This window comes from Pristiophorus japonicus, chromosome 8 (assembly GCF_044704955.1).
Source record: "Pristiophorus japonicus isolate sPriJap1 chromosome 8, sPriJap1.hap1, whole genome shotgun sequence".
NCBI classification, from domain to species: domain Eukaryota; kingdom Metazoa; phylum Chordata; class Chondrichthyes; family Pristiophoridae; genus Pristiophorus; species Pristiophorus japonicus.
In genome coordinates this window covers 85,576,833-85,603,986 of record NC_091984.1, presented here as the reverse complement: position 1 = coordinate 85,603,986, position 27,154 = coordinate 85,576,833, and the positions used below count along the sequence as shown (strand labels likewise).

At 41.6% G+C, this 27,154-nt stretch overlaps 1 protein-coding gene across 4 annotated transcripts in view; it reads right to left on the bottom strand.

The window, feature by feature from the left end:
- Nucleotides 1-27,154, bottom strand: part of LOC139268609 (SERPINE1 mRNA-binding protein 1-like) — a 52,249-nt gene that overhangs the window by 6,115 nt on the left and 18,980 nt on the right. The window contains exons 3-8 of one of the 4 annotated variants that reach the window (XM_070887004.1): nucleotides 25,823-25,960; nucleotides 25,320-25,391; nucleotides 25,125-25,199; nucleotides 10,822-11,002; nucleotides 10,376-10,420; nucleotides 6,724-6,957 (exon numbers count right to left, since the gene is read on the bottom strand). In XM_070887004.1, the coding sequence (XP_070743105.1) occupies nucleotides 6,724-6,957; nucleotides 10,376-10,420; nucleotides 10,822-11,002; nucleotides 25,125-25,199; nucleotides 25,320-25,391; nucleotides 25,823-25,960 (745 nt within the window). Of the gene's footprint in view, nucleotides 1-6,723; nucleotides 6,958-10,375; nucleotides 10,421-10,821; nucleotides 11,003-25,124; nucleotides 25,200-25,319; nucleotides 25,404-25,822; nucleotides 25,964-27,154 lie in introns of all 4 variants that reach the window. The other 3 variants (XM_070887001.1, XM_070887003.1, XM_070887002.1) reach the window with 3 other exon arrangements.

Genomic DNA, 27,154 nt, shown 5'->3' with positions numbered 1-27,154 from the left:
GAAAATGCTGGAGTCAATTATTAAAGATGTAAAGCAGCACATTTGGAAAGCAGTGGCAGGATCGGTCCAAGTCGGCATGGATTTATGAAAGGGAAATCATGCTTGACAAATCTTCTAGAATTTTTTTTGAGGATGTAACTAGTAGAGTGGATAAGGGAGACCACTGGATGTGGTGTATTTGGATTTTCAAAAGGCTTTTGACAAGGTCCCACATGAGGTTAGTGTGCAAAATTAAGGCACATGGTATTGGGAGTAATGTATTGACATGGATAGAGAAATGGTTGACAGACAGGAAGCAAAGAGTGGGAATAAACAGATCCTTTTCAGAATGGCAGGCAGTGACTAGTGGAGTGCCACAGGGTTCAGCTATTTATAATACACAGTAACGATTTAGATGAAGGAATTGAATGTAATAGCTCCAAGTTTGCAGATGACACTAAGCTGGGTGGCAGTGCGAGCTGCAAGGAGGATGCTAGGAGGCTGCAGAGGACTTGGACAGGTTAGGTGAATGGGCAAATGTATGGCAGATACAGTATAATGTGGATAAGTGTGAGGTTATCCACTTTGGTGGCAAAAACAGGAAGACAGATTATCTGAATGGTGACAGATTAGTAAAAGTGAGACCTGGGTGTCATGGTACATCAGTCATTGAAGGGAGGCATGCAGGTACAGCAGGCAGTAAAGAAAGCAAATGGCATGCTGGCCTTCATAGCAAGGTGATTGGAATATAGGAGCAGGGAGGTACAGGTCCTTGGTGAGACCACACCTTGAGTAGTGTGTGCAGTTTTGTTCTCCTAATCTGAGGAAGGACATTCTTGCTACTGGGGAGTGCAGCGAAGGTTCACCAGACTGATTCCCGAGATGGCAGGACTGACATACGAAGAAAGATTGGATCGACTAGGCTTATATTCATTGGAATTTAGATGAATGAGAGGGGATCTCATAAAAACACACAAATTTCTGATGGGATTGGACAGGTTAGATGCAGGAAAAATGTTGCCGATGTTGGGGAAGTCCAGAACCAGGGGTCACAGTCTAAGGATAAGGGGTAATCCATTTAGGACCGAGGTGAGGAGAAATTTATTCACTCAGAATTGTGAACCTGTGGAATTCTCTGCCACAGAAAGTTGTTGAGACCAGTCCATTAGATATATTCGCAAGGGAGTTGGATGTGGCCCTTACGACTAAAGGGATCAAGGGGTATGGCGAGAAAGCAGGAATGGGGTACTGAAGTCGCATAAATCAGCCATGATCATACTGAATGGTGGCGCAGGCTTGAAGGGCCGAATGGCCTACTCCTGCACCTTGTTTCTATGTTTCCTCATAAGTCAACCCCCTCATCCGCAGAATCAACCAAGTGAGCCTTCGCTGAACTGCCTCCAAAGCAAGTATATCCTTTCGTAAATATGGAAACCAAAACAGCACGCAGTATAGCTGTAGCAAGACTTCCCTGCTTTTATACTCTATGTCCTTTGCAATAAAGGCCAAGATACCATTGGCCTTCCTGATCACTTGCTGTAACTGCATACTATCCTTCTGTGTTTCATGCACAAGTACCCCTAGGTCCCGCTGTACTGCGGCACTTTGCAATCTTTCTCCATTTAAATAATAACTTGCTCTTTGATTTTTTCTGCCAAAGTGCATGACCTCACACTTTCCAACATCATATTCCATCTGGCAAGTTTTTGCCCTCTCACTTAGCCTGTCTCTGTCATTTTGCAGATTGTGTGTCTTCCTCACGCATTGCTTTTCCTCCCATCTTTGTATCGTCAGCAAACTTGGCTACGTTACATTCAGGCCCTTCTTCCAAGTCGTTGATATAGGTTGTAAATAGTTGGGGTCCCACCACTGAGTCCTGCGGCACCCCACTAGTTACTGGTTGCCAACCAGAGAATAGAAACATAGAAAATAGGTGCAGGAGTAGGCCATTTGGCCCTTCTAGCCTGCACTGCCATTCAATGAGTTCATGGCTGAACATGCAACTTCAGTACCCCATTCCTGCTTTCTCGCCATACCCCTTGATCCCCCTCGTAGTAAGGACTTCATCTAACTCCTTTTGAATATATTTAGTGAATTGGCCTCAACAACTTTCTGGGGTAGAGAATTCCACAGGTTCACCACTCTCTGGGTGAAGAAGTTTCTCCTCATCTCGGTCCTAAATGGCTTACCCCTTATCCTTAGACTGTGACCCCTGGTTCTGGACTTCCTCAACAGTGGGAATATTCCCCTGCATCTAACCTGTCTAAACCCATCAGAATTTTAAACGTTTCTATGAGGTCATTCTTCTGAACTCCAGTGAATACAAGCCCAGTTGATCCAGTCTTTCTTGATAGGTCAGTCCCGCCATCCCGGGAATCAGTCTGGTGAACCTTCGCTGCACTCCCTCAATAGCAAGAATGTCCTTCCTCAGGTTAGGAGACCAAAACTGTACACAATACTCCAGGTGTGGCCTCACCAAGGCCCTGTACAACTGTAGCAACACCTCCCTGCCCCTGTACTCAAATCCCATCGCTATGAAGGCCAACATGTCATTTGCTTTCTTAACCGCCTGCTGTACCTGCATGCCAACCTTCAATGACTGATGTACCATGACACCCAGGTCTCGTTGCACCTCCCCTTTTCCGAATCTGTCACCATTCAGATTATAGTCTGCGTCTCTGTTTTTACCACCAGTGGATAACCTCACATTTATCCACATTATACTTCATCTGCCATGCATTTGCCCACTCACCTAACCTATCCAAGTCGCTCTGCAGCCTCATAGCGTCCTCCTCGCAGCTCACACTGCCACCCAACTTAGTGTCATCCACAAATTTGGAGATACTACATTTAATCTCCTCGTCTAAGTCATTAATATACAGTGTAAACAGCTGGGGCCCCAGCACAGAACCTTGCGGTACCCCACTAGTCACTGCCTGCCATTCTGAAAAGTCCCCATTTACTCCTACTCTTTGCTTCCTGTCTGACAACCAGTTCTCAATCCATGCTTTAACTTTGCACATTAATCTCTTGTGTGGGACCTTGTCGAAAGCCTTCTGAAAGTCCAAATATACCACATCAACTGGTTCTCCCTTGTCCACTCTACTGGAAGCATCCTCAAAAAATTTAAGAAGATTTGTCAAGCATGATTTCCCTTTCACAAATCCATGCTGACTTGGACCTATCATGTCACCTGGTTCACCTCATGAACCATTTATCCCGGCACTCTGTTCTGTTAGTTAGCCAATCATCTATCCATGCTAATATATTATCCCCAACCTCGCGAACTTTTATCTTGTGCAGTAACCTTTTATGTAGCACCTTGTCAAATGCCTTCTGGAAGTCCAAATACCCCACATCCACTGGTTTCCTTTTATCCACCCTGTTTGTTACACCCTTAAAGAACTCCAGCAAATTTGTCAAACATGACTTCCCCATCATAAATCCATGCTGACTCTGCCTGACCGAATTTTGCTTTTCCAAATGTCCTGCTACTGCTTTAATAATGGAATCCAACATTTTCCCAACCACAGATGTTAGGCTAACTGGTGTATAGTTTCCCGCTTTTTGTCTGCCTTTTTAAAAAAAAAAAGGGGTGCTACATTTGCAGTTTTCCAATCTGCTGGGACCTCCCCAGAATCCAGGGAATTTTGGTAAATTACAATCAATGCATCTACAATTCCTGCTGCTACTTCTCTCAAGACCCTAAGATGCAAGCCATCAGCTCCAGGGGATTTATCTGCCTTTAGTCCTATTATCTTACTGAGTACCACCTCCTTAGTGATTGTGATTGTGTTAAGTTCCTCCCCTCATATAGTCCCTAGACTATCCACTGTCAGAATATTGTTAGTGTTCTCTACTGTAAAGACTGACCTTTCCCTTAAACTTTCTGCTCAAAATTCAAGAATTATAATGTTCCAGAAATAAAGCAATACCCTACTTTCAGCATTAAGTGTCAGCATCAAAACTGAGACTAGATACACTGAGCAGATGGAGTAAAACTCCCCTTGCTCTGTCAAACAATGCCCCTTAATACCTAGTCCAAGAGGTTTCCTTAAATTCTTTGACCATACTAAATCTTCATAGCAGCTGAACAAGACTGTAGATATATTGCCCATTTGTTGGTAATTCTGCACTTCTTACCCACATCCATAAGGAATTAGATTGGAGTTTGCCAATTTACATCGTTGACAGAATAGGCTTTCACTCCACTGCCATAGACTGGATTTGAAGCCAGTTTACTCTAGGTGAAATCATACTATACTAATCCACTATACTAGCCTCAATTGCCTTTTAACTTTTCCTTCAACACAATGAAAGTTATGACTTGTATCTTTAGGCACAGTTCAACAATTTTCATCTTGAAAATGACTTTTACCAGATTACAATATTGGAGTGCTCAACATTAATTATTCCTCAATTATTTAAATCACAAGGTTCAAACAAGGTTTCCTGTTGCAGCCCTATGTGTTTTGAAACAAAATTATCACTAAGAGCAGCACACATTAAGCAATGAGATGGGAGCGAAGATATCAGAAAATACTACAGCTGCCTGACTATACAGTGGACTTCCCAGAGTCACCATACAGGATGGTGGACCATACAGCTTGCACATACCAGTTGTCAAGTCATAGCTTAAGGATTGGCTTCTATTTTTGAGCAGCTAGAAAGAACATTTCATCTACAGAACCATTGCTGCTCCTCAGTGGAAAAATGTGAGATGCAACAGTGAGTCTTACAGGCTCCAGACGTGATGCAGTTTATATAAATTGGGGTTGCAACTAGAAATTGCTTGTTGGCAAGATTTTTTTTTTTTAAACTTTTGCAATTCCACTGACTTATCATTCAGCTATCTAATTGGTTTAAGAATTCATTAGATTTAAACATGCACAGGAACTGAAAAGTATAACTACCATGTCAATTGACAAAGCACAACTGCTCATTCTAACTTAAAAATATTGATTGATACATGGGTCTTTAAACATCTCATTTCAACTCAACTAATAGCAACAGTAAAGTACAACTTTTCTTAATCTTGGATATTTAGATGAGCAATAATTTTGCTCGCACTACAACAGTTAACAAAACACAGGAATGCATCAGGTTTTAAAATCCTATTAAAATATTTTCCATTTGCCCATGTAACATTGATAACCAGTTCAAAATATATCTAATACAAATTGAGAACCAGTTGCAATTTTATAGTTCAACTTACAGCAACTTCAAGCATGATAACACGTGCACTGACTGCTGAACTCATCACTGACTGATAAAAAACCCGGCTGCACATTTCGAGGAGAGATAATTACCACACACTTAACTTTATAAAACAAACCTTCTTCCCACCTCCAGGTCTAGTACAGATGATGGGATCTACTTGGGAGGTCACACCGCAGTGAAAATCACACTGCATAGTTTTTAAACTTAAAATTAAAAAAATGTATACTCCACATTTGAAATTATCAAATTTATTTTGAAATGTTAGTTACCAAAACCTCAAAACACAGTAACTGTGCTCAACAAACTGGTAGCAACCAGATATGCTGCAATTCAATGGCACACCCTAATTGGAAGGGAGCAGGTTTTTTGGCTGGTCTCATTCTTGCTCAAGGCCAATTTTTAAAAAACACGATTTATCAGGTTATGGATTCCAGATTAAACATTTAAATCAAACATTGTACACTTCAGTGCTTGGACTGGGATCAGCTTTTTTTTTTACTCTAAAGAAACAATTTTCTGCACGGTTTTAAGAAAAAATTATCATTTATCGGGTTATGTTCAATGATCAAATGGAAAATGCTCTAAATCTGAGCAGGCAACTGGAGATCATGTGAGAGCTGAACGGTGTGTGGAAATGTCCAATATAGTGAACCCAGTGACAACTACGATATGAAGGCTTTGATCAATCTATGCATCAGTTTGTTTCATGCAGGGATTAAAAAAAATCTGCTTTAGTCTAATAAATTCTGATTTAAAAAAAAAATATTCATGTACTTGACTAGCTTTTCTGGAACATTGGAGGCAGTCTATCCTGTTGAGTAAAATAATATTACCTAGTGATTATACAACAGTTGCACTCTTGCGGAACAGATTTTTAAAAAGCTCCACCTTCATTAAGAAACTCTCAACCTATCAACAGGGAGATCGAGGGAAAAAGCAAGAAGGACGAACAAGGTCAACACTCTTCACATTGGGCATTAACCTGCTTTATTAAAATCCTAACACTCCTTTCCCCTGGCTATGGTAGAAGCTTCAAATAAAGTACAGGTGCTCACAAGAAAAAAAATAAATCTGTATTTGCATAGCCTTTCATGACCTTAGAAAGTTCCTGGATTACAACTGTGACTGCACTTCAAAAGTACTTCATTGGGACATCGAGGTTATGAAAGGCGCTATATAAATGCAACTCCTTTTCTCTTTCAAAATCATCCACATATGCACATTTTCCAGCAGTAGTGACTAAATAGTGATCAGCAACAGAAACAATGGCTGAATTTTTCTTTGCCAGTCCAACACATGAAAGCCAATTATACCACACCCAAACGTTCTCTTGACTGAAGTGAACTCAGCAAAGAACCGGAAATAAACCTAGGACCTTCTGATCTCTGCAGCATAGTATGATACTGGACAGTGCTGTTAACCATTATGAGCAGTGTTACTTGTTTTCTAAATCTTTAACTGTTTTAGTAACTTGGCTGGAAAGTACCATTCCCATCCAATGCTACCCAGAAGTGCTGTTGATACCTTATCAGGTCTCATTCCACGGATGCTCCTGCCTCCGCTGCTGCCTCCTCCGCCACCACCACTGCCGCCGCCGCCGCCGCCGCCACCACCACCACCACGTCCACGTCCACCTCGACCTCCTCTGCCACCACGGCCAGGGCGTCCCAAATCACCAAAATTGATTTCCAGCTGGGAGGTTATATCATTTGCTGGTTTGCGGAAGTGATGCTCCAGACCAGATTCGTCAGCAGAGACCTAATAAAAAGAAATTCAGTTCACATTTCATGTCTCAATGCATTAATTTCATAAATCGCTCAAATAGAAACATACATGGGGACTTCTTTCTCTGCTCACCCAAAAGACACGCATATTCAAAGTGCTCAGAAGATACAAGATCCTCCAATGCTTAAAGCTACTATGAACAGAGAACTAAAAATGAACTTTCCTACATTTCATTTGATTTCCAATTCAAAATACAAAAAGTTAGTCTAAGATAGCCTGAAGATTTTGATGAGTACAGAAACAGGAGTTTCCAAAGAAAATAATTTGTATTATTCTTCAGCATACTTTAATCGGGTCTAATTTTATTAATTGTTTGGAATTACTAGGTAAAGCCGAATGCAAACTGGAGAAAAATGTAGCCCACATTAAAAAGTCAGAACCAAACTGCACGTACAATTATATTGGGCGTAACTTTCCCCAACTATCTGCACCTTTTTTTTTTGGTGTGCACCGCTTTTTGGGGGAGTACATTCAAATCTCCAAGTTTCCCCAAGGTTTCTGCGCTAGCGTAATTCATTTAAGTAGGATTTTTTAAAAACCTCATTGGGGGGGGCGTAACCTGCCAGCAGCACCAATTCTGGCCATTTAAGCAAGTTTGGCCAATTTTTATTGACCACTATGGAAAAACCTTCTGGCCAGCCAACAAAATTAGCGCAGGTAAGAGAATCAGTGCAGCAGATGCAGTTCCAGGGCCCGGACAGCAGAGCGGGAGGGGAGAAGGGGGAGGTGGGATGAAAGAGAGAGGGGCCTTTCGGCCAGGGTTAGGAGCGTCACCAGGAGGGTAGGGAAGCCTTTTGGCCAAGGCTGGCACCGAGAGGGAGGCCTTTTGGCCAGGGCAAGCAGCGGCACCCAACACCGGCAGGAGGGAGACCTTTTGGCCAGAGCTAGCAGCTGGGAAAGGGGGGGGGCGCGGGAGAGGAGAGAGGGGCGGATAGATTTTTGGAATAAACTCTAATAATTTAATGCTGGAAAGCTGCTGCAATGTGCAAGGTGCTTGTGCAGGTTGCCGTGAGCAGGCCAGAACGTGTTGTATATTTCACTTTCCAGCCTCAGCCCAGAGTGTGTCCCTCGTTACCCTGGCAACCCGATCTTTTTGGCACAGATCTTAGGCGCCACCCCCAAAGCTGAAGGACAGGCTATGCGGCACCAAAATCAACAATTCAAACGGGGAAAGTTGGATTACTTTTTTTTTGGCGTAGTTGGGCCAAAAAAAAAAACGGGCAAAATGCTTCAAGTACGCCAAAAAATAGCATTGGGAAAAATTGAGCCCACTGTAACTAGAATTTCAATGTGGATCGAGAGCCAAGTGTGGAAATATTCAACTGCCTCTACAGATAGACCGTGTAGCTTGAATCTTAATCAAATTAAATTGCACTTAAAAAGACAATGATTAGTCAGTCAATCTTCAGTCAGGTTATTGGATGTAACATTTCACCATGAGGGATGGGTGGGGGGGGGGGGCGGGGGGAGAAGAGGAAGAAAATTTAGCAAGACCAGTGCAAGCCCATAGAATTGCACCTCCTGGAGACATTTTTATTTTGAGCAGGGAAACGCACAATGACAACTCAACTTAGCTCAAGGCCCTGCGAAAATGACAAAAATACAAAATACAAGTAAGTTTTGAAATACGAGAAATCACATAATACAGAAAAGCTATTTGGCACATTTTTCGCGCACCAATGCAATTTCCAAAATAAATCTCAAGGCAAAATATCCAAAAGCAACGCAGAAGCTAAGAAACTGGTAAGTCTGCTGCCCAGACTACTGCCCTCTGCTGAAGGAATCAATGCAGTGAGGGATCCAATTGATTGGAGATGCATTTTTAACAGTTGATAAATCAGAATTTGAATCGAATGGGCAATCATTATCCTCAGCTAAATGAATCTTGATGTTGAGGTCAGACAATCACAGGGGCTTGTTTACCACTATGAGAAATCTTTAACATGCAATTGAGTGATAACTGTGCACCATCATGCCAAATTAGGGAAAAAAATAGAAAGACCTTCAATCTCAAGAAATTAAATCCAGGCTGAATTTTCAAGACAGTAACAGACTGATGCTATACGGAGTATTAAAGCTGATAAATGAACACATTTTGGGGAGGTGGTTTAACCAAAGGCATCATTAGGTTTTTTTTTTAAAACCCTGTAATATATTGAAGGTGAAGGCACTATGACAGAAAAGGGTTAAAGTGAACTAACTGGCTGTAGCCAATACCTATGCCAGCATTCCAATGTTCTAAAATGAATATATTTCTCCTAAAATGAAAGTGCTTTCCAAATTGTGTGCAGGGCAGACAAACCTGAAAAAGATAAAGCTCAGCTAATGTTGAAGTCAATAAAATTCAGGAAATCCGGATACTTTCTTTGTAAACCCAAAAAATTTAATTACATCAAGGGATGAGACAAGCTGTAGCATTTTATATTCTGTATTGACAACCACAAAACCGCTTTTCTAGATATCCAGAAGTGGTTAGTCGATCTAACAGTGAGGAACCATGATACTACGACACAGGTTGTATCAGAAGGATCGGACTCGAGATGCATGGAGATTACAGGATTGCAATTACATTTCATAACATCTTCAATTTGAAGCAACATAGCCTTCAAAAGGATATAAAGGGCTTAATTGACCAACTGTCACTTTAGTCTTTTCCTAACACATTGAGGGGAATGGTATGGAATTACAAATTGCAGAAGTTATAATACATTTGTAAACAAAACATCCATACAAGGTGAAGCTAAAATTGAAGTGTGTGCCCAGTCCAAGTATTTATTCCAGAACACAATTTTTAAAAAGTACAATTAAAAGCCATCTCTCAATACCACTCATGATTAAATAGGTCTGCCAAAATTCAGCTTACTATGCAGTAACCTTCAAAAAGTGATGATCTGTTGAACCGTAATGCTGATAATCCAAAATTTCTTTAAATAAGCATTTTTAGTGTCAATAGGTACTGACAAATCCAGGCAGCTTTACGAGGTTGTAAGTGCTTTCAAACACTAAGCCTAGCCATATCTAGTGTTTTCTTTTTGTTAAGTCTCCAACCATTCATTATGCTCTCTATATTGACCCTAAAGGTTTACTACACCAGCAATTTCCAGCACTGATCAAAAACATGCTCTCCGTATGGCCGCATCTCTGAAGAACTGAAAACAGTTTCGACTGGCATATTTTAGAACACGCAATTTTCACTAGGCCGCAATTGGCCTTTAACTGTTTCTGCTGTATTTAATCTACTGCATAAAAATAAAAGTATTAAATATCCAAAGTGACGGACTTGTAAAATCATAGAAATCCTTGGGACAAAATAAGAAATTTCTGACAAAGCACGGCAACAATAAAATGAGAAAAAAAAAGAAAATTTACAAAGTTATAGGAAATGTATTACCGTATATTCCAAGGTATGAACATCTGCTTCATTTTCAAAACGTTTCTAGCAAATAAAAATGCAAAACATTTCTGAATATAATTTTTTGGCATTGATGGTGAAATACAAAAGTGTAAGCTCACAAGCTACTGAAAAATCAGAAGTAATGTACTGAATGACTGCCTTAATCATGATTTAAACATTAGATAGGAAATATTGTAAGTTTTATGGTTTTAACACCTACCAGTGTAACTTTGGCCCAATTCTACAAACTGACATTTTCATGATACCGAAAAACAAGTTAGCTGTCTAGCTACAATGACAAGGCTTACTAAGTACAACTATGGCACAGCAATCGTTACAACAATATTTTAAATAAAACAATTTACGGCAAGAATACCCATTCAAGATTATTCAATAATAGACTGAATCATTTAGTTCTTCAATCAGAACTGCGCTGTACTTACCTCCTCAGTTTTAGGCTTGCGCAAAACAAAACCCTTTTTCCACTGACTACTGTCACAACCCTCATTAGGTTTGCGGATGTTAAATTCAGCCTTTGCCCGTTCTTTGTCTTGCATAGCTTTCCACTCATCCAGGGTCATTTCCTTTGGGCCTTCTTCTTTGACCTCTTCTACTTCGTTTTCCCTGAGATAGACAGGCAATTATTAGGCACAGTGTGCAATCACTGAACATGAATTAAATCTGTAATTTTTTTCAGTGACCAGCTTGAGTGAGTAAAGAAAGACCTGCATTTAAATAGTGCCTTTCACAACCACCGGATGTCTCATGGGCCCTTACAGTCAAATGAAGTACTTTTTTTTTTGGAGTGTAGTCACTGTTGTAATGTACTGACATATTCCATCAACCACAAGAACATAGTATGTTCAGGAGTAGGCCCTACAACCCATTGAGCCTCCTCTGCCATTCAATAAGATCATGGCTGATCATCGACCTCAACTCCACTTTCCCACCCGATCTCCATATCTCTCGATTCCCCTAGACTCCAAAAATCTATCTCAGCCTTGAATATATTCAGAGACTCAGCATCCACAGCCCTCTGGGGCAGGGAATTCCAAAGATTCACAACCTTCCGAGTGAAGAAATTCCTCCTCAACTCGGTCTTAAATGGCCTTCCCCTTATCCTGAGACTGTGACCCCTAGTTCTGGACACTCCGACCATGGGAAACAACCTCTCAGCATCTACCCCGCCAATCCCCTTCAGAATCTTGTATGTTTCAATGAGATTAGCCCATTCTACACAATCTCTCATCATAAGGCAGCCCTCTCATCCCAGGAAACAATCTAGTGAACCTCCGTTGTACCGTCTCCAAGGCAAGTATATCCTTCCTTAGATAAGGAGACCAAAACTGTGTACAGTACTCCAGGTGTGGTCTCACCAAGGCCCTGTACAATTGCAGCAAGACTTCCTTACTCTTGTACTCCAATCTCCTTGCAATAAAGGACAACATGCCATTTGCCTTCCTTATTGCTTGCTGCACCTGCATGCTAGCTTAGTGTTTCTTGCACAATGGCACCCAAATCTCTCATCAACATTTAAAAGTTTCTCAGCTTTTAAAAAAAAATGCTGTTTTTCTATTTTCTATCAAAGTGAATAATCTCACATTTCCCTACATTATACTCCATCTACCACCTTACTGTCTACTCACTTAAATCTATCTATATCCCTTTGCAAACCCTTTGTGTTCTTCTCGGCTTACTGTCCATATTGTCAGCAAACTTGGATACATTACTCAGCCCTTCATCTAGGTCATTAATATAGATTGTAAATAGCCGAGGCCTCAGCACTGAACCTTGCGGCACCCCACTAGTTACAGCCTGCCAATCTGAAAAAGATCCCTTTATCCCTATTCTGTTTTCTGTCCATCAGCCACTCCTCTATCCATGCTAATACATTACCTCCAATCCCATGAGCCCTTATCTTGTGGCACCTTAGCAAATGCCTTTTGGAAATCGAAAAATACGACATCCACTGGTTCCCCTTTATCTACCCTGCTAGTTACCACCTCAATAAATGTGTCAAACACTATTTCCCTTTCAAAAACCATGTTGACTCTGCCTAATCTTATTATCCAAGTGCCCCGATACCACTTCCTTAACAATAGATTCCAGCATTTTCCCAATGACAGATGTCAGGCTAACTGGCCTGTAGTTCCCCATTTTCTCGCTCCCTCCTTTCTTGAATAGCACTGCTACATTTGCTACCTTCCAATCCACTGGGACAGTTCTAGAATCTAGGAAACTTTGAAAGATCAAAACCATACAGCCACTATCTCTGCAGCCACCTCTTTTAGAACCTTAGGATGTAGGCCGTCAGGTGCAGGAGATTTGTCAGGTTTTGGTTCCATTAGTTTCTCTAGTACTTTTTCATGGCTAGCCTGTAGCTCCTCATCCGTTAAATATTTGCAGTTCCACAAAGAGGGTCACTTTAAGCAACCAAGCATGGTCTCCGTACTTCATTTTATTTTAAAATGAGAAAAATGTAATGTTTACGATAACTCATCTTATCCTACAAATACTTTAAATGGAGAAAGGAACCCACATTAGCCCCTTATAGAATCACAGTCACAGCACAGTAAGGGCCCATTTGCTTCATCACACCGATGCCGGTCCCCCACTTAGTCCCATTCTCCAGCACTTTCCCCATGGCCTATTAAAATTTACCTTTTCATATATTTATCCACTTTTAGAAGTTTATGGATTCGGTTTCCACTACGGCTTTTGGTCCAGCATTTCCACCCTGCTATGCAAAACGTCTCCCTTCATTTTCCTGATCTTAAGATGTATGCCCTCCAGTTACTGACTCACTGATCAGTGGAAATAGTTTTTCCTAATTTATTTAATCAAAACCTCTCTATTTTGAACACCTGTTTTAATGAAAAGATCCCAGAATCTAACCTCCTCATTAACTAAAGCCTCTTAAACCATGGAATCATTGCCAATCTCGTCTGCTCCCTCTCCCAGGCCTTGACAACATTTCCAAAGAAAGAAACTTGCACACAATTTCCAACTGCAACCGGTGTCCGCTGTAGCTCGGTGGGTAGCACTCTCGCCTCGGAGTCAGAAGGTTGTCCACTCCAGGGACTTCAGCACCTAAATCTAGGTCGACTGTCGCAGTGCACTGTCGCAGGTGCCGTCTTTCAGATGAGACGTTAAACCGAGGCCCCGTCTGCTCTCTCAGGTGGACGTAAAAGATCCCATGACACTATTTTGAAGAAGAGCAGGTGTCCTGGCCAATATTTATCCCTCAATCAACATAACAAAAACAGTTTATCTGGTCATTACCACATTGCTGTGTGCAAGCTGGCTGCCGCGTTTCCCACAACACAACAGTGACTACACTCCAAAAATACTTAATTGGCTGTAAAGTGCTTTGAGACGTCCGGTGGTTGTGAAACGCTATATAAATGCAAGCTTTCCTTTCTTTAACCAATTATTTGTATTTGTTTAGCACTACCGCAATTTTTGTACTCAAATTCTATTCATAAAGCCCAAGATACCACATGCTTGAATTTACATTAGCTTTATCAATTTGCACTCACTTTTACGGATTTATGTAATTAGACCCGCAAGAGTCTCTACTCCTTTTGAAGTTTGATCATTTATTGTACGAACCTCCTTTCTCCCAAAATGTATCGCCACATTTTCCCTATTAAATTTCATCCAACGTCTTTCTGATCAATCTACTAATTTATCTCATGTCCTACTGAAGCCACTTCTAGTTCTCCTCATAATTAATACGCTTCCCATTTGTGTCACCTGCAGATTTTGATCCTGTGCTCCTATGTCGAAGTCTAAATTCCATAAACATGTAGAGAAATGCAGTGGTTCCAATACTGACAGGTAGAAGACACCATTATTTACATCCCTCCATTCTGAATTTCCATTAACCACTGCTGTTGGTCCATTGATCAACTTCTTATCCATGCTGTCACATTCCCTCGAATACCATGTGCCTCAATTTAATCAACAAGAGCCCTCCTGCAGCACCTTGTCAAATAATGCTTTCTGAAAATCCATATGCACATTTCTTTTGTCAATGCAGTCCATTGTATTGTCAATAACTTTCCTTTTATAAATCCATACTAAGCTATTACTTAACTCATCTTTTTAGAAGAGTATTAATAGGCCTCTAGCAGCTCACTGATCCATGGTTGTCTGATTTATCTTTCTCCCTTTTTGAACAGAGAGGTTTCACTGGCATCACTCCAGTCCTCTGGCACAATTTCCATGTCTAAGGATGTTTGAAAGATCGTTGAGCTTTTGCTATTTCCATTCTAACTTCCTTTGGTATCCCAAGATGCAGGTCATCAGGACCTGATGCATTTTCAACAACCTTTCTTCCCCCAGTAATTCTTTATAGGTATCCAATGTAATCGGCCCACTTTTTGTACCCTTCAGTGAAAACTATGGCAAAATACACATTTAATAATTTAACCATTCCTTCATCCCCAAAGATTTACTTTTTCATTTTTAATCAGCCCTACCTGTTAACTATTATTTTACTTTTTACATGTTTATAAAATATTACTATTTCCCTCTGCCAGTCTTTCTTCATACTTCCTTTTGGCCATTCAAATTGCTTCTGGGCAGGCCCAGAACCAATGTCCTAGGGGGAAGTGTTTGCTAGTGCTGATGGGGAGGAGTTAAACTAATACGGCAGGGGGATGGGAACCTATGCAGGGAGACAGAGGGAAGTAGAATGGGGCAGAAGCAAAAGATAGAAAGAAGAAAAGTAAAAGTGGAGGGCAGAGAAACCCAAGGCAAAAAGTAAAAAGGGCCACATTACAGCAAAATTCTAAAAGGGGCAAAGTGTGTTAAAAAGACAAGCCTGAAGGCTCTGTGCCTCAATGCGAGGAGTATTCGGAATAAGGTGGACGAATTAACTGCACAGATAGCAGTTAACGGATATGATGTAATTGGCATCACGGAGACATGGCTCCAGGGTGACCAAGACTGGGAACTCAACATCCAGGGGTATTCAACATTCAGGGAGTTGTGTACAGACCTCCAAACAGTAGTAGTGATGTTGGGGAGGGCATCAAACAGGAAATTAGGGGTGCGTGCAATAAAGGTGCAGCAGTTATAATGGGTGACTTTAATATGCACATAGATTGGGCTAACCAAACTGGAAGCAATACGGTGGAGGAGGATTTTCTGGAGTGCATAAGGGATGGTTTTTAGACCAATATGTCGAGGAACCAACTAGGGGGGAGGCCATCTTAGACTGGGTGTTATGTAATGAGAAAGGATTAATTAGCAATCTCGTTGTGCGAGGCCCCTTGGGGAAGAGTGACCATAATATGGTGGAATTCTGCATTAGGATGGAGAATGAAACAGTTAATTCAGAGACCATGGTCCAGAACTTAAAGAAGGCTAACTTTGAAGGTATGAGGCGTGAATTGGCTGAGATGGATTGGCGAATGATACTTAAGGGGTTGACTGTGGATGGGCAATGGCAGACATTTAGAGACCGCATGGATGAACTACAACAATTGTACATTCCTGTCTGGCATAGAAATAAAAAAGGGAAGGTGGCTCAACCGTGGCTATCAAGGGAAATCAGGGATAGTATTAAAGCCAAGGAAGTGGCATACAAATTGGCCAGAAATAGCAGCGAACCTGGGGACTGGGAGAAATTTAGAACTCAGCAGAGGAGGACAAAGGGTTTGATTAGGGCAGGGAAAATGGAGTATGAGAAGAAGCTTGCAGGGAACATTAAGACGGATTGCAAAAGTTTCTATAGATATGTAAAGAGAAAAAGGTTAGTAAAGACAAATGTAGGTCCCCTGCAGTCAGAATCAGGGGAAGTCATAACGGGGAACAAAGAAATGGCGGACCAATTGAACAAGTACTTTGGTTCGGTATTCACGAAGGAGGACACGAACAACCTTCCGGTTATAAAAGGGGTCGGGGGGTCTAGTAAGGAGGAGGAACTGAGGGAAATCCTTATTAGCCGGGAAATTGTGTTGGGGAAATTGATGGGATTGAAGGCCGATAAATCCCCAGGGCCTGATGGACTGCATCCCAGAGTACTTAAGGAGGTGGCCTTGGAAATAGTGGATGCGTTGACAGTCATTTTCCAACATTCCATTGACTCTGGATCAGTTCCTATGGAGTGGAGGGTAGCCAATGTAACCCCACTTTTTAAAAAAGGAGGGAGAGAGAAAACAGGGAATTATAGACCGGTCAGCCTGACATCGGTAGTGGGTAAAATGATGGAATCAATTATTAAGGATGTCATAGCAGTGCATTTGGAAAGAGGTGACATGATAGGTCCAAGTCAGCATGGATTTGTGGAAAGGGAAATCATGCTTGACAAATCTTCTGGAATTTTTTGAGGATGTTTCCAGTAGAGTGGATAAGGGAGAACCAGTTGATGTGGTATATTTGGACTTTCAGAAGGCGTTCGACAAGGTCCCACACAAGAGATTGATGTGCAAAGTTAGAGCACATGGGATTGGGGGTAGTGTACTGACATGGATTGAGAACTGGTTGTCAGACAGGAAGCAAAGAGTAGGAGTAAATGGGTACTTTTCAGAATGGCAGGCAGTGACTAGTGGGGTACCGCAAGGTTCTGTGCTGGGGCCCCAGCTGTTTACACTGTACATTAATGATTTAGATGAGGGGATTAAATGTAGTATCTCCAAATTTGCGGATGACACTAAGTTGGGTGGCAGTGTGAGCTGCGAGGAGGATGCTGTGAGGCTGCAGAGCGACTTGGATAGGTTAGGTGAGTGGGCAAATGCATGGCAGATGAAGTATAATGTGGATAAATGTGAGGTTATCCACTTTGGTGGTAAAAACAGAGAGACAGACTATTATCTGAATGGTGACAGATTAGGAAAAGGGGAGGTGCAAAGAGACCTGGGTGTCATGGTACATCAGTCATTGAAGGTTGGCATGCAGGTGCAGCAGGCGGTTAAGAAAGCAAATGGCATGTTGGCCTTCATAGCAAGGGGATTTGAGTACAGGGGCAGGGAGGTGTTGCTACAGTTGTACAGGGCATTGGTGAGGCCACACCTGGAGTATTGTGTACAGTTTTGGTCTCCTAACCTGAGGAAGGACATTCTTGCTATTGAGGGAGTGCAGCGAAGGTTCACCAGACTGATTCCCGGGATGGCGGGACTGACCTATCAAGAAAGGCTGGATCAACTGGGCTTGTATTCACTGGAGTTCAGAAGAATGAGAGGGGACCTCATAGAAACATATAAAATTCTGACGGGGTTAGACAGGTTAGATGCAGGAAGAATGTTCCCAATGTTGGGGAAGTCCAGAACCAGGGGTCACAGTCTAAGGATAAGGGGTAAGCCATTTAGGACCGAGATGCGGAGGAACTTCTTCACCCAGAGAGTGGTGAACCTGTGGAATTCTCTACCACAGAAAGTTGTTGAGGCCAATTCACTAAATATATTCAAAAAGGAGTTAGATGAGGTCCTTACTGCTAGGGGGATCAAGGGGTATGGCGAGAAAGCAGGAATGGGGTACTGAAGTTGAATGTTCAGCCATGAACTCATTGAATGGCGGTGCAGGCTAGAAGGGCCGAATGGCCTACTCCTGCACCTATTTTCTATGTTTCTATGTTTCTATGAAGGATAGACAGAAAGGAAAAGGAGGTGGGGTGGCGTTGCTGGTTAAAGAGGAAATTAACGCAATAGTAAGGAGTGACATTAGCTTGGATGATGTGGAATCGGTATGGGTGGAGCTACGGGATACCAAAGAGCAGAAAACGCTAGTGGGAGTTGTGTACTGACCACCAAACAGTAGTAGTGAGGTTGGGGACAGCATCAAACAAGAAATTAGGGATGCGTGCAATAAAGGTACAGCAGTTATCAATAGGCGACTTTAATTTACATATTGATTGGGCTAACCAAACTGGTAGCAATAAGGTGGAGGAGGATTTCCTCAAGTGTATTAGGGATGGTTTTCTAGACCAATATGTCGAGGAATCAACTAGAGGGTTGGCCATCCTAGACTGGGTGATGTGCAATGAGAAAGGACTAATTAGTAATCTTGTTGTACAAGGCCCATTGGGAAAAGTGACCATAATATGGTAGAATTCTTTATTAAGATGGAGAGTGACACAGTTAATTCAGAGACTAGGGTCCTGAACTGAAGGAAAGGTAACTTTGATGGTATGATTCGTGAATTGGCTAGAATAGACTGGCAACTGATACTTAAAGGGTTGACGGTGGATAGGCAATGGCAAACATTTAAAGATCACATGGATGAATTTCAACAATTGTACATCCCTGTCTGGAGTAAAAATAAAACGGGGAAGGTGGCTCAACTGTGGCTAACAAGGGAAATTAAGGATAGTGTTAAATCCAAGGAAGAGGCATATAAATTGGCCAGAAAAAGCAGCAAACCGGAGGACTGGGAGAAATTTAGAATTCAGCAGAGGAGGACAAAGGGTTTAATTAAGAGGGGGAAAATAAGAGTACGAGAAGAAGCTTGCTAGGAACATAAAAACTGACTGCAAAAACTTCTATAGATATGTGAAGAGAAAAAGATTAGTGAAGGCAAACGTAGGTCCCTTGCAGTCAGATTCAGGTGAATTTATAATGGGGAACAAAGAAATGGTGGACCAGTTGAGCAAATACTTTGGTTCTGTCTTCACGAAGGAAGACACAAATAACCTTCCGGAAATACTAGGAGACCGAGGGTCCAGTGAGGAGGAGTAACTGAAGGAAATCTTTATTCGACGAGAAATTGTGTTAGGGAAATTGATGGGATTGAAGGGCGATAAATCCCCAGGGCCCGATAGTCTGCATCCCAGTGTACTTAAGGAAGTGGCCCTAGAAATAGTGGATGCATTGGTGATCATTTTCCAACAGTCTATCGACTCTGGATCAGTTCCTATGGACTGGAGGGTAGCTAATGTAACACCACTTTTTAAAAAAGGAGGGAGAGAGAAAACAGGTAATTATAGACTGGTTAGCCAGACATCAGTAATGGGGAAAATGTTGGAATCAATTATTAAACATGAAATAGCAGCACATTTGGAAACCAGTGACAGGATCAGTCCAAGTCAAATCATGCTTGACAAATCTTCTAGAATATTTTGAGAATGTAACTGGTAGAGTGGACAAGGGAGAACCAGTGGATGTGGTGTATTTGGACTTTCAAAAGGCTTTTGACATGGTCCACACAAGAGATTGGTGTGCAAAATTAAAGCACATGGTATTGGGGGTAATGTACTGACATGGATAGAGAACTGGTTGGCAGACAGAAAGCAGAGTCAGGATAAACGGGTCCTTTTCAGAATGGCAGGCAGTGACTAGTGGGGTGCCGCAGGGCTGAGTGCTGGGACCCCAGCTATTTACAATATACATTAATGATGAGATGAAGGAATTGAGTGTAATATCTCCAAGTTTGCAGATGACACTAAGCTGGGTGGCGGTGTGAGCTGTGAAGAGGATGTTAAGAGGCTGCAGGGTAACTTGGACAGGTTAGGTGAGTGGGCAAACACATGACAGATGCAGTATAAATGTGGATAAATGTGAGGTTATTCACTTTGGTGACAAAAACACGAAGGCAGATTATCTGAATGGCAGCAGATTAGGAAAAGGGGAGGTGCAACGAGACCTGGGTGTCATGGTACGTCAGTCATTGAAAGTTGGCATGCAGGTACAGCAGGTGAAGGCGGCAAATGGTATGTTGGCCTTCATAGCTAGGGGATTTGAGTATAGGAGCAGGGAGATCTTACTGCAGTTGTACAGGGCCCTTGGTGAGGCCTCACCTGGAATAGTGTTTTCAGTTTTGGTCTCCTAATCTGAGGAAGGACGTTCTTCCTATTGAGGGAGTACAGCGAAGGTTCACCAGACTGATTACCGGGATGGCAGGACTGACATACGAGGAGAGACTGGATCGACTGGGCCTGTATTCACTGGAGTTTAGAAGGATGAGAGGGGATCTCATCGAAACATAAAACTCTGACGGGATTGGACAGGTTAGATGCAGGAAGAATGTTCCCGATGTTAGGGAAGTCCAGAACCAGGGGATAAGGGGTAGGCCTTTTAGGACTGAGATGAGGAGAAACTTCTTCACTCAGAGTTGTTAACCTGTGAAATTCCCCACCGCAGAAAATTCATTGAATATATTCAAGAGGGAGTTAGATATGGCCCTTACGGCTAAAGGGATCAAGGGGTATGGAGAGAAAACAGGAAAGGGGTACTGAGGTGAATGATCAGCCATGATCTTATTGAATGGTGGTGCAGGTTCCAAGGACCGAATGGCCTACTCCTGCACCTATTTTCTATGTTTCTATGTTTCCTCTTGCTTCATCTCTATTCTAGATGCTTCATTCTCTATTGCATACCTCCAAGTCTCACTTTAATTTCTTTACTTCAAGGAATTGCAGATTTTACTGCACATTTTTACTGCTGCTGGGCACATTTTATCACCTCCTGTGACCATTTCCTATCATTACTGCACTACTTTATTGGCCAATTTTCCGTTGCAATTTATCTGAGCTAGTTCCTTTTCATCTAATTACAATTTGGCTTGCTTCCAGTTCCTTTATCATTTGGATATTCCGAATTCAATTTTTTTTTTTTTTTTAAATTGGATTTCTTAGATGTCTTTACTCAGCCTACTCGCCTCACTCAATTGCCTAGAACTAGTTCCAGCACCGCATCTTTTGTTTGACTAAAAACATTCATCCAAAAAAGCAGCCCTGAGCATATTGTAGAAACTAATCCTCTTCTTTGCCACTTACATCTACTAGTCGATTGCTAGATAACTAAAGTCACCCATTATGACCACCTTCTCCCTGCATTTTTCTCTTTCTGGATCTCTTCCTCCATTTCATAAGAACATAAGAAATAGGAGCAGGAGTAGGCCATTTGGCCCCTCGAGCCTGCTCCGCCATTTAATAAGATCATGGCTGAAGCTCCACTTCCCTCCCCGCTCCCCATAACCCTTATCGCTCAAAAATCTGTCTATCTCCGTCTTAAATATATTCAATGACCCAATTTCCACGGCTCGCTGGGGCAGAGAATTCCACAGATTTACAACCATCAGATGATATTCCTCCTCATATCAGTTTTAAATGGGCGGGCCCTCATTCTGAGACTATGTCCCCTAGTTTTATTTCCCCCTATGAGTGGAAATATCCTCTCTGCATCTACTTTGTGGAGTCCCCTCATTATTTTATGTTTCACTAAGATCACCTCTCATTCTTCTGAACTCCAGTGTATAGGCCCAACCTATCTTCATAAGTCAACCCTTTCATCTCCGGAATCTTCTCTGAGCAGCCTCCAATGCAAGTATATCCTCCCTTAAATACGGAGACCACAACTATACACAGTGCTCTAGGTGTGGCCTCACCAATAGCCTGGACAGTTGCAGCAGGACTTCTCTGCGTTTATACTCAATCCCCCTTGCAATAAAGGCCAACATTCCATTTACCTTCCTGATGACTTGCTGTACCTGCATACCAACTGTGTTTCATGCACAAGGACCCCCAGGTCCCTCAGTACTGCAGCACTTTGCAATTTTTCTCCATTTAAATTATAATTTCCTTTTCTATTATTTCTGCCAAAGTGGATAACCTCACATTTTCCCACATTATACTCCATCTGCCAAATGTTTGCCCACTCATTTAGCCTGTCTATATCTCTTTGCAGGTTTTGTGTGTCCTTCTCACAATTTGTTTTCTCACCCATCTTTGTATCAGCAAACTTAGCTACATTACACTCAGTCCCTTCATCCAAGTCATTAATGTTGTGTATCTGTAAAGCATGCACTCCCATGATCCGCCACCAGGGAGTTCATCCCCTGAAGTCCCAAGGGATCCCAGCATCCCTTGGGAGCATTGTATATAAAGGCCTGTTCCTCACTCTGGAGTGTCTTATTAAAGACTGAGGTCACTTACTTTAACCTCCCTGTGTGCCGTCTCATCTGTGTTAGGAACACAATAATTAATATAGATTGTAAATAGTTGGGAGCCAGCACCGATCCCTGTGGCACCCCACTAGTTACTGTGTGCCAACTGAAAAATGACCCATTTATTCCGACTGTTTCTCGTTAGCCAATCCTCTATCTATGCTAATATATTACCCCACCCCCGTAAACTTTTATCTTGTGCAGTAAACTTTTATGTGGCACCTCATCAAATGCCTTCTGGAAATCCAAATACATCACATTCACTGGTTCCCCCTTAGCCACCCTGCTCGTTACATCCTCAAAGAACTCAAACAAATTTGTCAAATATGATTTCCCCTTCATAAAACCATGCTGGCTCTGCTTGATTGAATCACGCTTTTCCAAATGTCCTGCCACTGCTTCCTTCATAATAGACACCAGCATTTTCCCAACCACAGATGTTGGGCTAATTGGTCTATAGTTTCCTGCTTTTTGTTTAAAATAGGGACGCTATATTTACAGTTTTCCAATCCGCTGGGGCCGCCCCAGAATCCAGGGAACTTTGGTAGATTACAACCAATGCATCCACTATCTCTGCAGCTACTTCTTTTAAGATCCGAGGATGTAAGCCATCAGGTCCAAGGGACTTGACGGCCTTTAGTCCCATTATTTTACCGAGTATTACTTCTTTAGTAATAGTGATTGTATTAAGTTCCTCCCTCCCTATAGCCCCTTGATTATCCACTATTGGAATGTTTTTAGTGTCTTCTTCCATGAAGACCGATACAAAATACTTGTTCAACGTCTCTGCCATTTTCTTGTTCCCCATTAATTCCCCAGTCTCATCCTCTCGGGGACCAACATTTACTTTAGCCACTCTTTACCTTTTTATGCACCTGTAGAAACTCTGTTTTTATATTTCGTGCTCATTTACTTTCATAACCTATCTTCCCCCTTTATCATTTTTTAGTTGTTCTTTGTTGGCTTTTAAGTTTCCCAATCCTCTGGCCACATTGCATGCTTTTGTGTTCAATACGATACCATTCCTTATTTCCTTATAGTTAGCCACGGATGGTTATCCCTTCTCTTCCATTTCCTTCTCATTGGGATATATTTTTGTTGCGAGTTACAAAATATCTCCTTAAATGTCTGCCACTGCTCATCAACAGTCCTATACTTTCATCTATTTTCCCTGTATACTTTAGCCAACTCTGCCTTCATACCTTTGCAGTCTCATTTATTTAAGCTTAGGACACTGTTTTGAGACCCAACTTTCTCCCCCTCCAAATGAATTTGAAATTCAGCCATATTATGGTCACTCATTCCTGGAGTATCCTTTACTAGAAAATAATTTATTAATCCTGTCTCATTACACAGTACCAGATCTAAGATAGCCTGCTCCCTGGTTGGTTCCACAACATACTGTTCAAGGAAACTATCCCAGATACACTATGAACTCTTCCTCAAGGCTACCCTGGCCAATTTGCTTTGTCCAATCAATATGAAGGTTACAATCGTCCGTTCCTTTTTTTTTTAAAACAAGCCTCCATTATTTCTTGATTTGTACTCTATCCAACAATGGAGCTGTGTGTTAGGGGGCCTATAGACTATGCCCACCAGCGACTTTGTCCCTTTATTATTTGTTATCTCCACCCAAACTGATTCAACACCTTGATCTTGTGAGCCAGCATTATTTCTCACTAACGCACTGATCTAATCCTTTAACGACGGTGCTACCCCACCTCCTTTTCCTTTCTGTCTATCCTTCCGAATTGTAAAATACCTGAGTATTTAGTTCCCAGTCCTGGTCACCTTGCAATCACGCCTCTGTAATGACTATCAGATCATACCCATGTGTATCTATTTGTGCCGTCAACTCATCTATTGTGTTACGAATGCTGCAGCATTCAGAGAGTCTTTTAAATTAATTAATTAACTAACATTTTTTTCCTGCTTTGACCCCACATTCTGATTCATCTTTATGTTTATACATTCTGTCCCTTCCTGGCACGCTCTGGTTTTCATTTCTCCCAGTGCTACCCTGCACTATTGCCTTCTCCTTATTCCTTAACTATTTAAATTTTCGCTCACCTGAATCCTCGCGCCTCCCCCCCCACCCCACCCCCCCAATTAGTTTAAAACCCTCTCTACAGCACTAGTTATTTGATTCATCAGGACCATAGTCCTAGCACAGTCCAAGTGGAGCCCGTCCAAACGGAGCAGCTCCCTCTTACCCCAATACTGGTACCAGTGTCCCATGAACCAAAATCCATTTCTCACACCAGTCTTTGAGCCACGTGCTTAACTCTCTGATCTTATTTACCTTATGCAAATTTGCTTTCCTCAGCAGTCAAAATAGTCCAAGCCACTCCTCCATCAATATTATATTGCAATTGGTGCATCCAGTTCAGCAATTTTATTCACAATACTTAAGACATTTACATGCATTCAACATAAATCACTTTCCTTCCTCCTTCATCTGATCTGTTCCCTCACCCCCCACCCCGATCTGGGAAGGGGGTGGGGAATTTCCGCAGTAACCCAATCTCAGTAATGAACTATTCCGAATCATTAATTTTCATTTAAATCAAATCAAGTTAAATTTAGTTTTTTTTTCCAACCTCAAGTTCAGAAACAGTTTGCACGATCATATCCGATTTACAAGACAATTAAGTTGAATTATAGAACCAATGCAATACACATGCAAGGCTAAAGTTTAGTATTCACTTTGAACCTTACAGGAAATTATTTTGTAGTATGATTCCATTTTTATCATGTTTTGGCAATTCTGAGATTACTGCAAAAGATTTTGGCAAGAGAGAAGTTTATTAGATCTAGATTTTTTTATATGGATATTGTTGTGTCAGTTCTAAAAACTCACTTGTTCTCAGAGTCAACTACTTGTTGTTCTTCTCCCTCAGGTGCCTCTTCAGTAACAGCCGATTGATCAAGTTCACTATAATGGTTGGATGAGAAAAAATAAAGTACCGTTTACACAGGCAGTCTTCAGAGTCAAAAAGGAAATTACATTTGAAGTTGAACAAAAAGGAAACCACATTAGTGTCCTTGTACTAACCCAAGTTCATCCTTCACGGTTCCCCAGTTATGTGATCCACTGCCACCCCGTTTGTCCTCCGGTTTCAGGCTACTGGAAGAGAAACTATTCTCTCTATATATCTGCTGTATGTGCATAATCACTCAATTTTTAAAAACTCAAACTTAATAGTATTTCTACAAGTATAGGCACCCTGTAATATATTAATACTTTCTTTTAATTCACTGCACTGGCATTAAATACAAGCTAATTTCTTCTCAATTAGATTTTAAATCTTAAATTAACATTATCTTCAGCAGATAGTTTATTCTGTTAGTTCAAAACTCAGTAAGTACTTGAATAAAAGTTACAAAAAATTCATGTTTTTGAATTGGCAAGTTACTGCAAGTATGAGATTTTACATTTATCAATATACCCATTTTGCTTGCCATCAGGATTATAATTTATTTTAAGTTTTGTATTTTTGGTTAACAAAGCAAAATAAGAATTCTATATTACAATAGTTAATTGTTATATTAACTTACGATCGGTCACTTCCACTATGCCTGTCAAATTCACGTTTTCCACGGGAGTCAAAACCATCACTCCGTCCGAGACCACGACCACGCCCACGCCCTCTTCCACCTCCACGTCCACGCAGTGGTCTATCACGATCAAGAGGCCTACTGCGTTGAAATAAATTAGACAGCTTAATTCTAGAATGTACTATCCCATGCTACATATACAGTCCACAATGATTGTCACCACCATCTTATATGCATCACATCAACTAACCCTAAAACCATAATGAAGTATCTGAATCAATTAATTTTCATAAAGAAATTGCGAAATTAAAAAGGTCCAAAGTAATTTCCAGGACAACATAAGCCAACCTTTGCTAGAGTTAGACTATACCATCATCTCCCATGATGTGGTTCTTGGGTAGTCTTGGGTCTGCGTAGTTGTAATCTTAATATGCTAATCTGACCCGACAATGGTCTTCATTGGGACACACTGATGTCAATTAGAAAGTAATCCGTTGGCAGTTTCTCTTAAGTGCAGTTGCCTGGCTCAGAGAAATTAAAAACCTACAGCAAATCATCATCCTAGGCAGTCCCTCGAAATCGAGGAAGACTTGCTTCCACTCTAAAACTGAGTTCTTGGGTGACTGAACAGTTCAATACGGGAATTATTGTCTCTCACAGGTGAGACAGACAGTCGTTGAAGGAAAGGGTGGGTGGGGAGTCTGGTTTGCCACACGCTCCTTCCGCTGCCTGCGCTTGCTTTCTGCATGTTGTCGGCGACGAGACTCGAGGTACTCAGCACTCTTGTGGATGCTCTTCCTCTACTTAGGGCGGTCTCTGGCCAGGGACTCCCAGATGGTATATATATGTAGATTTTTTTTTAAATGACAAGTGGGCCACAACATCCCATTTTAAAGTGATTTGAAAACTCCTGTACTCCTCGGAGAATACATCTCCAGAGTCAACATTTGGGTGCAGTACCTCTTGTGCCTGCAGACGGCACTATAATGGAAGATTTCCAACATTAAATATCATGTACCATTGGTGCAAAAAAACAAGAGCCGATTCTTTTTACTGGTCACTATTCGTGCAGTTGCACACCTTCACCAGCAGGTGTGCCTGTAGCAATTTGAGGCTACCATGCATGTTTTAAAAATATAGGTACAACATCCCAAATCTGAAATTCTGAAAACCAGAATTGTCCAGCATGGCCTCGGCCCAGAGGTTGCTGGATTCAAGACGTTGGATTTTTTTCTCCGAAATCTGGCACGGCCTCGGTTGACAGATTCGGGACATTGTACCTGTACTATATGTAACTACCTATTGATTCTAACTAAATTATTGTAATTTATT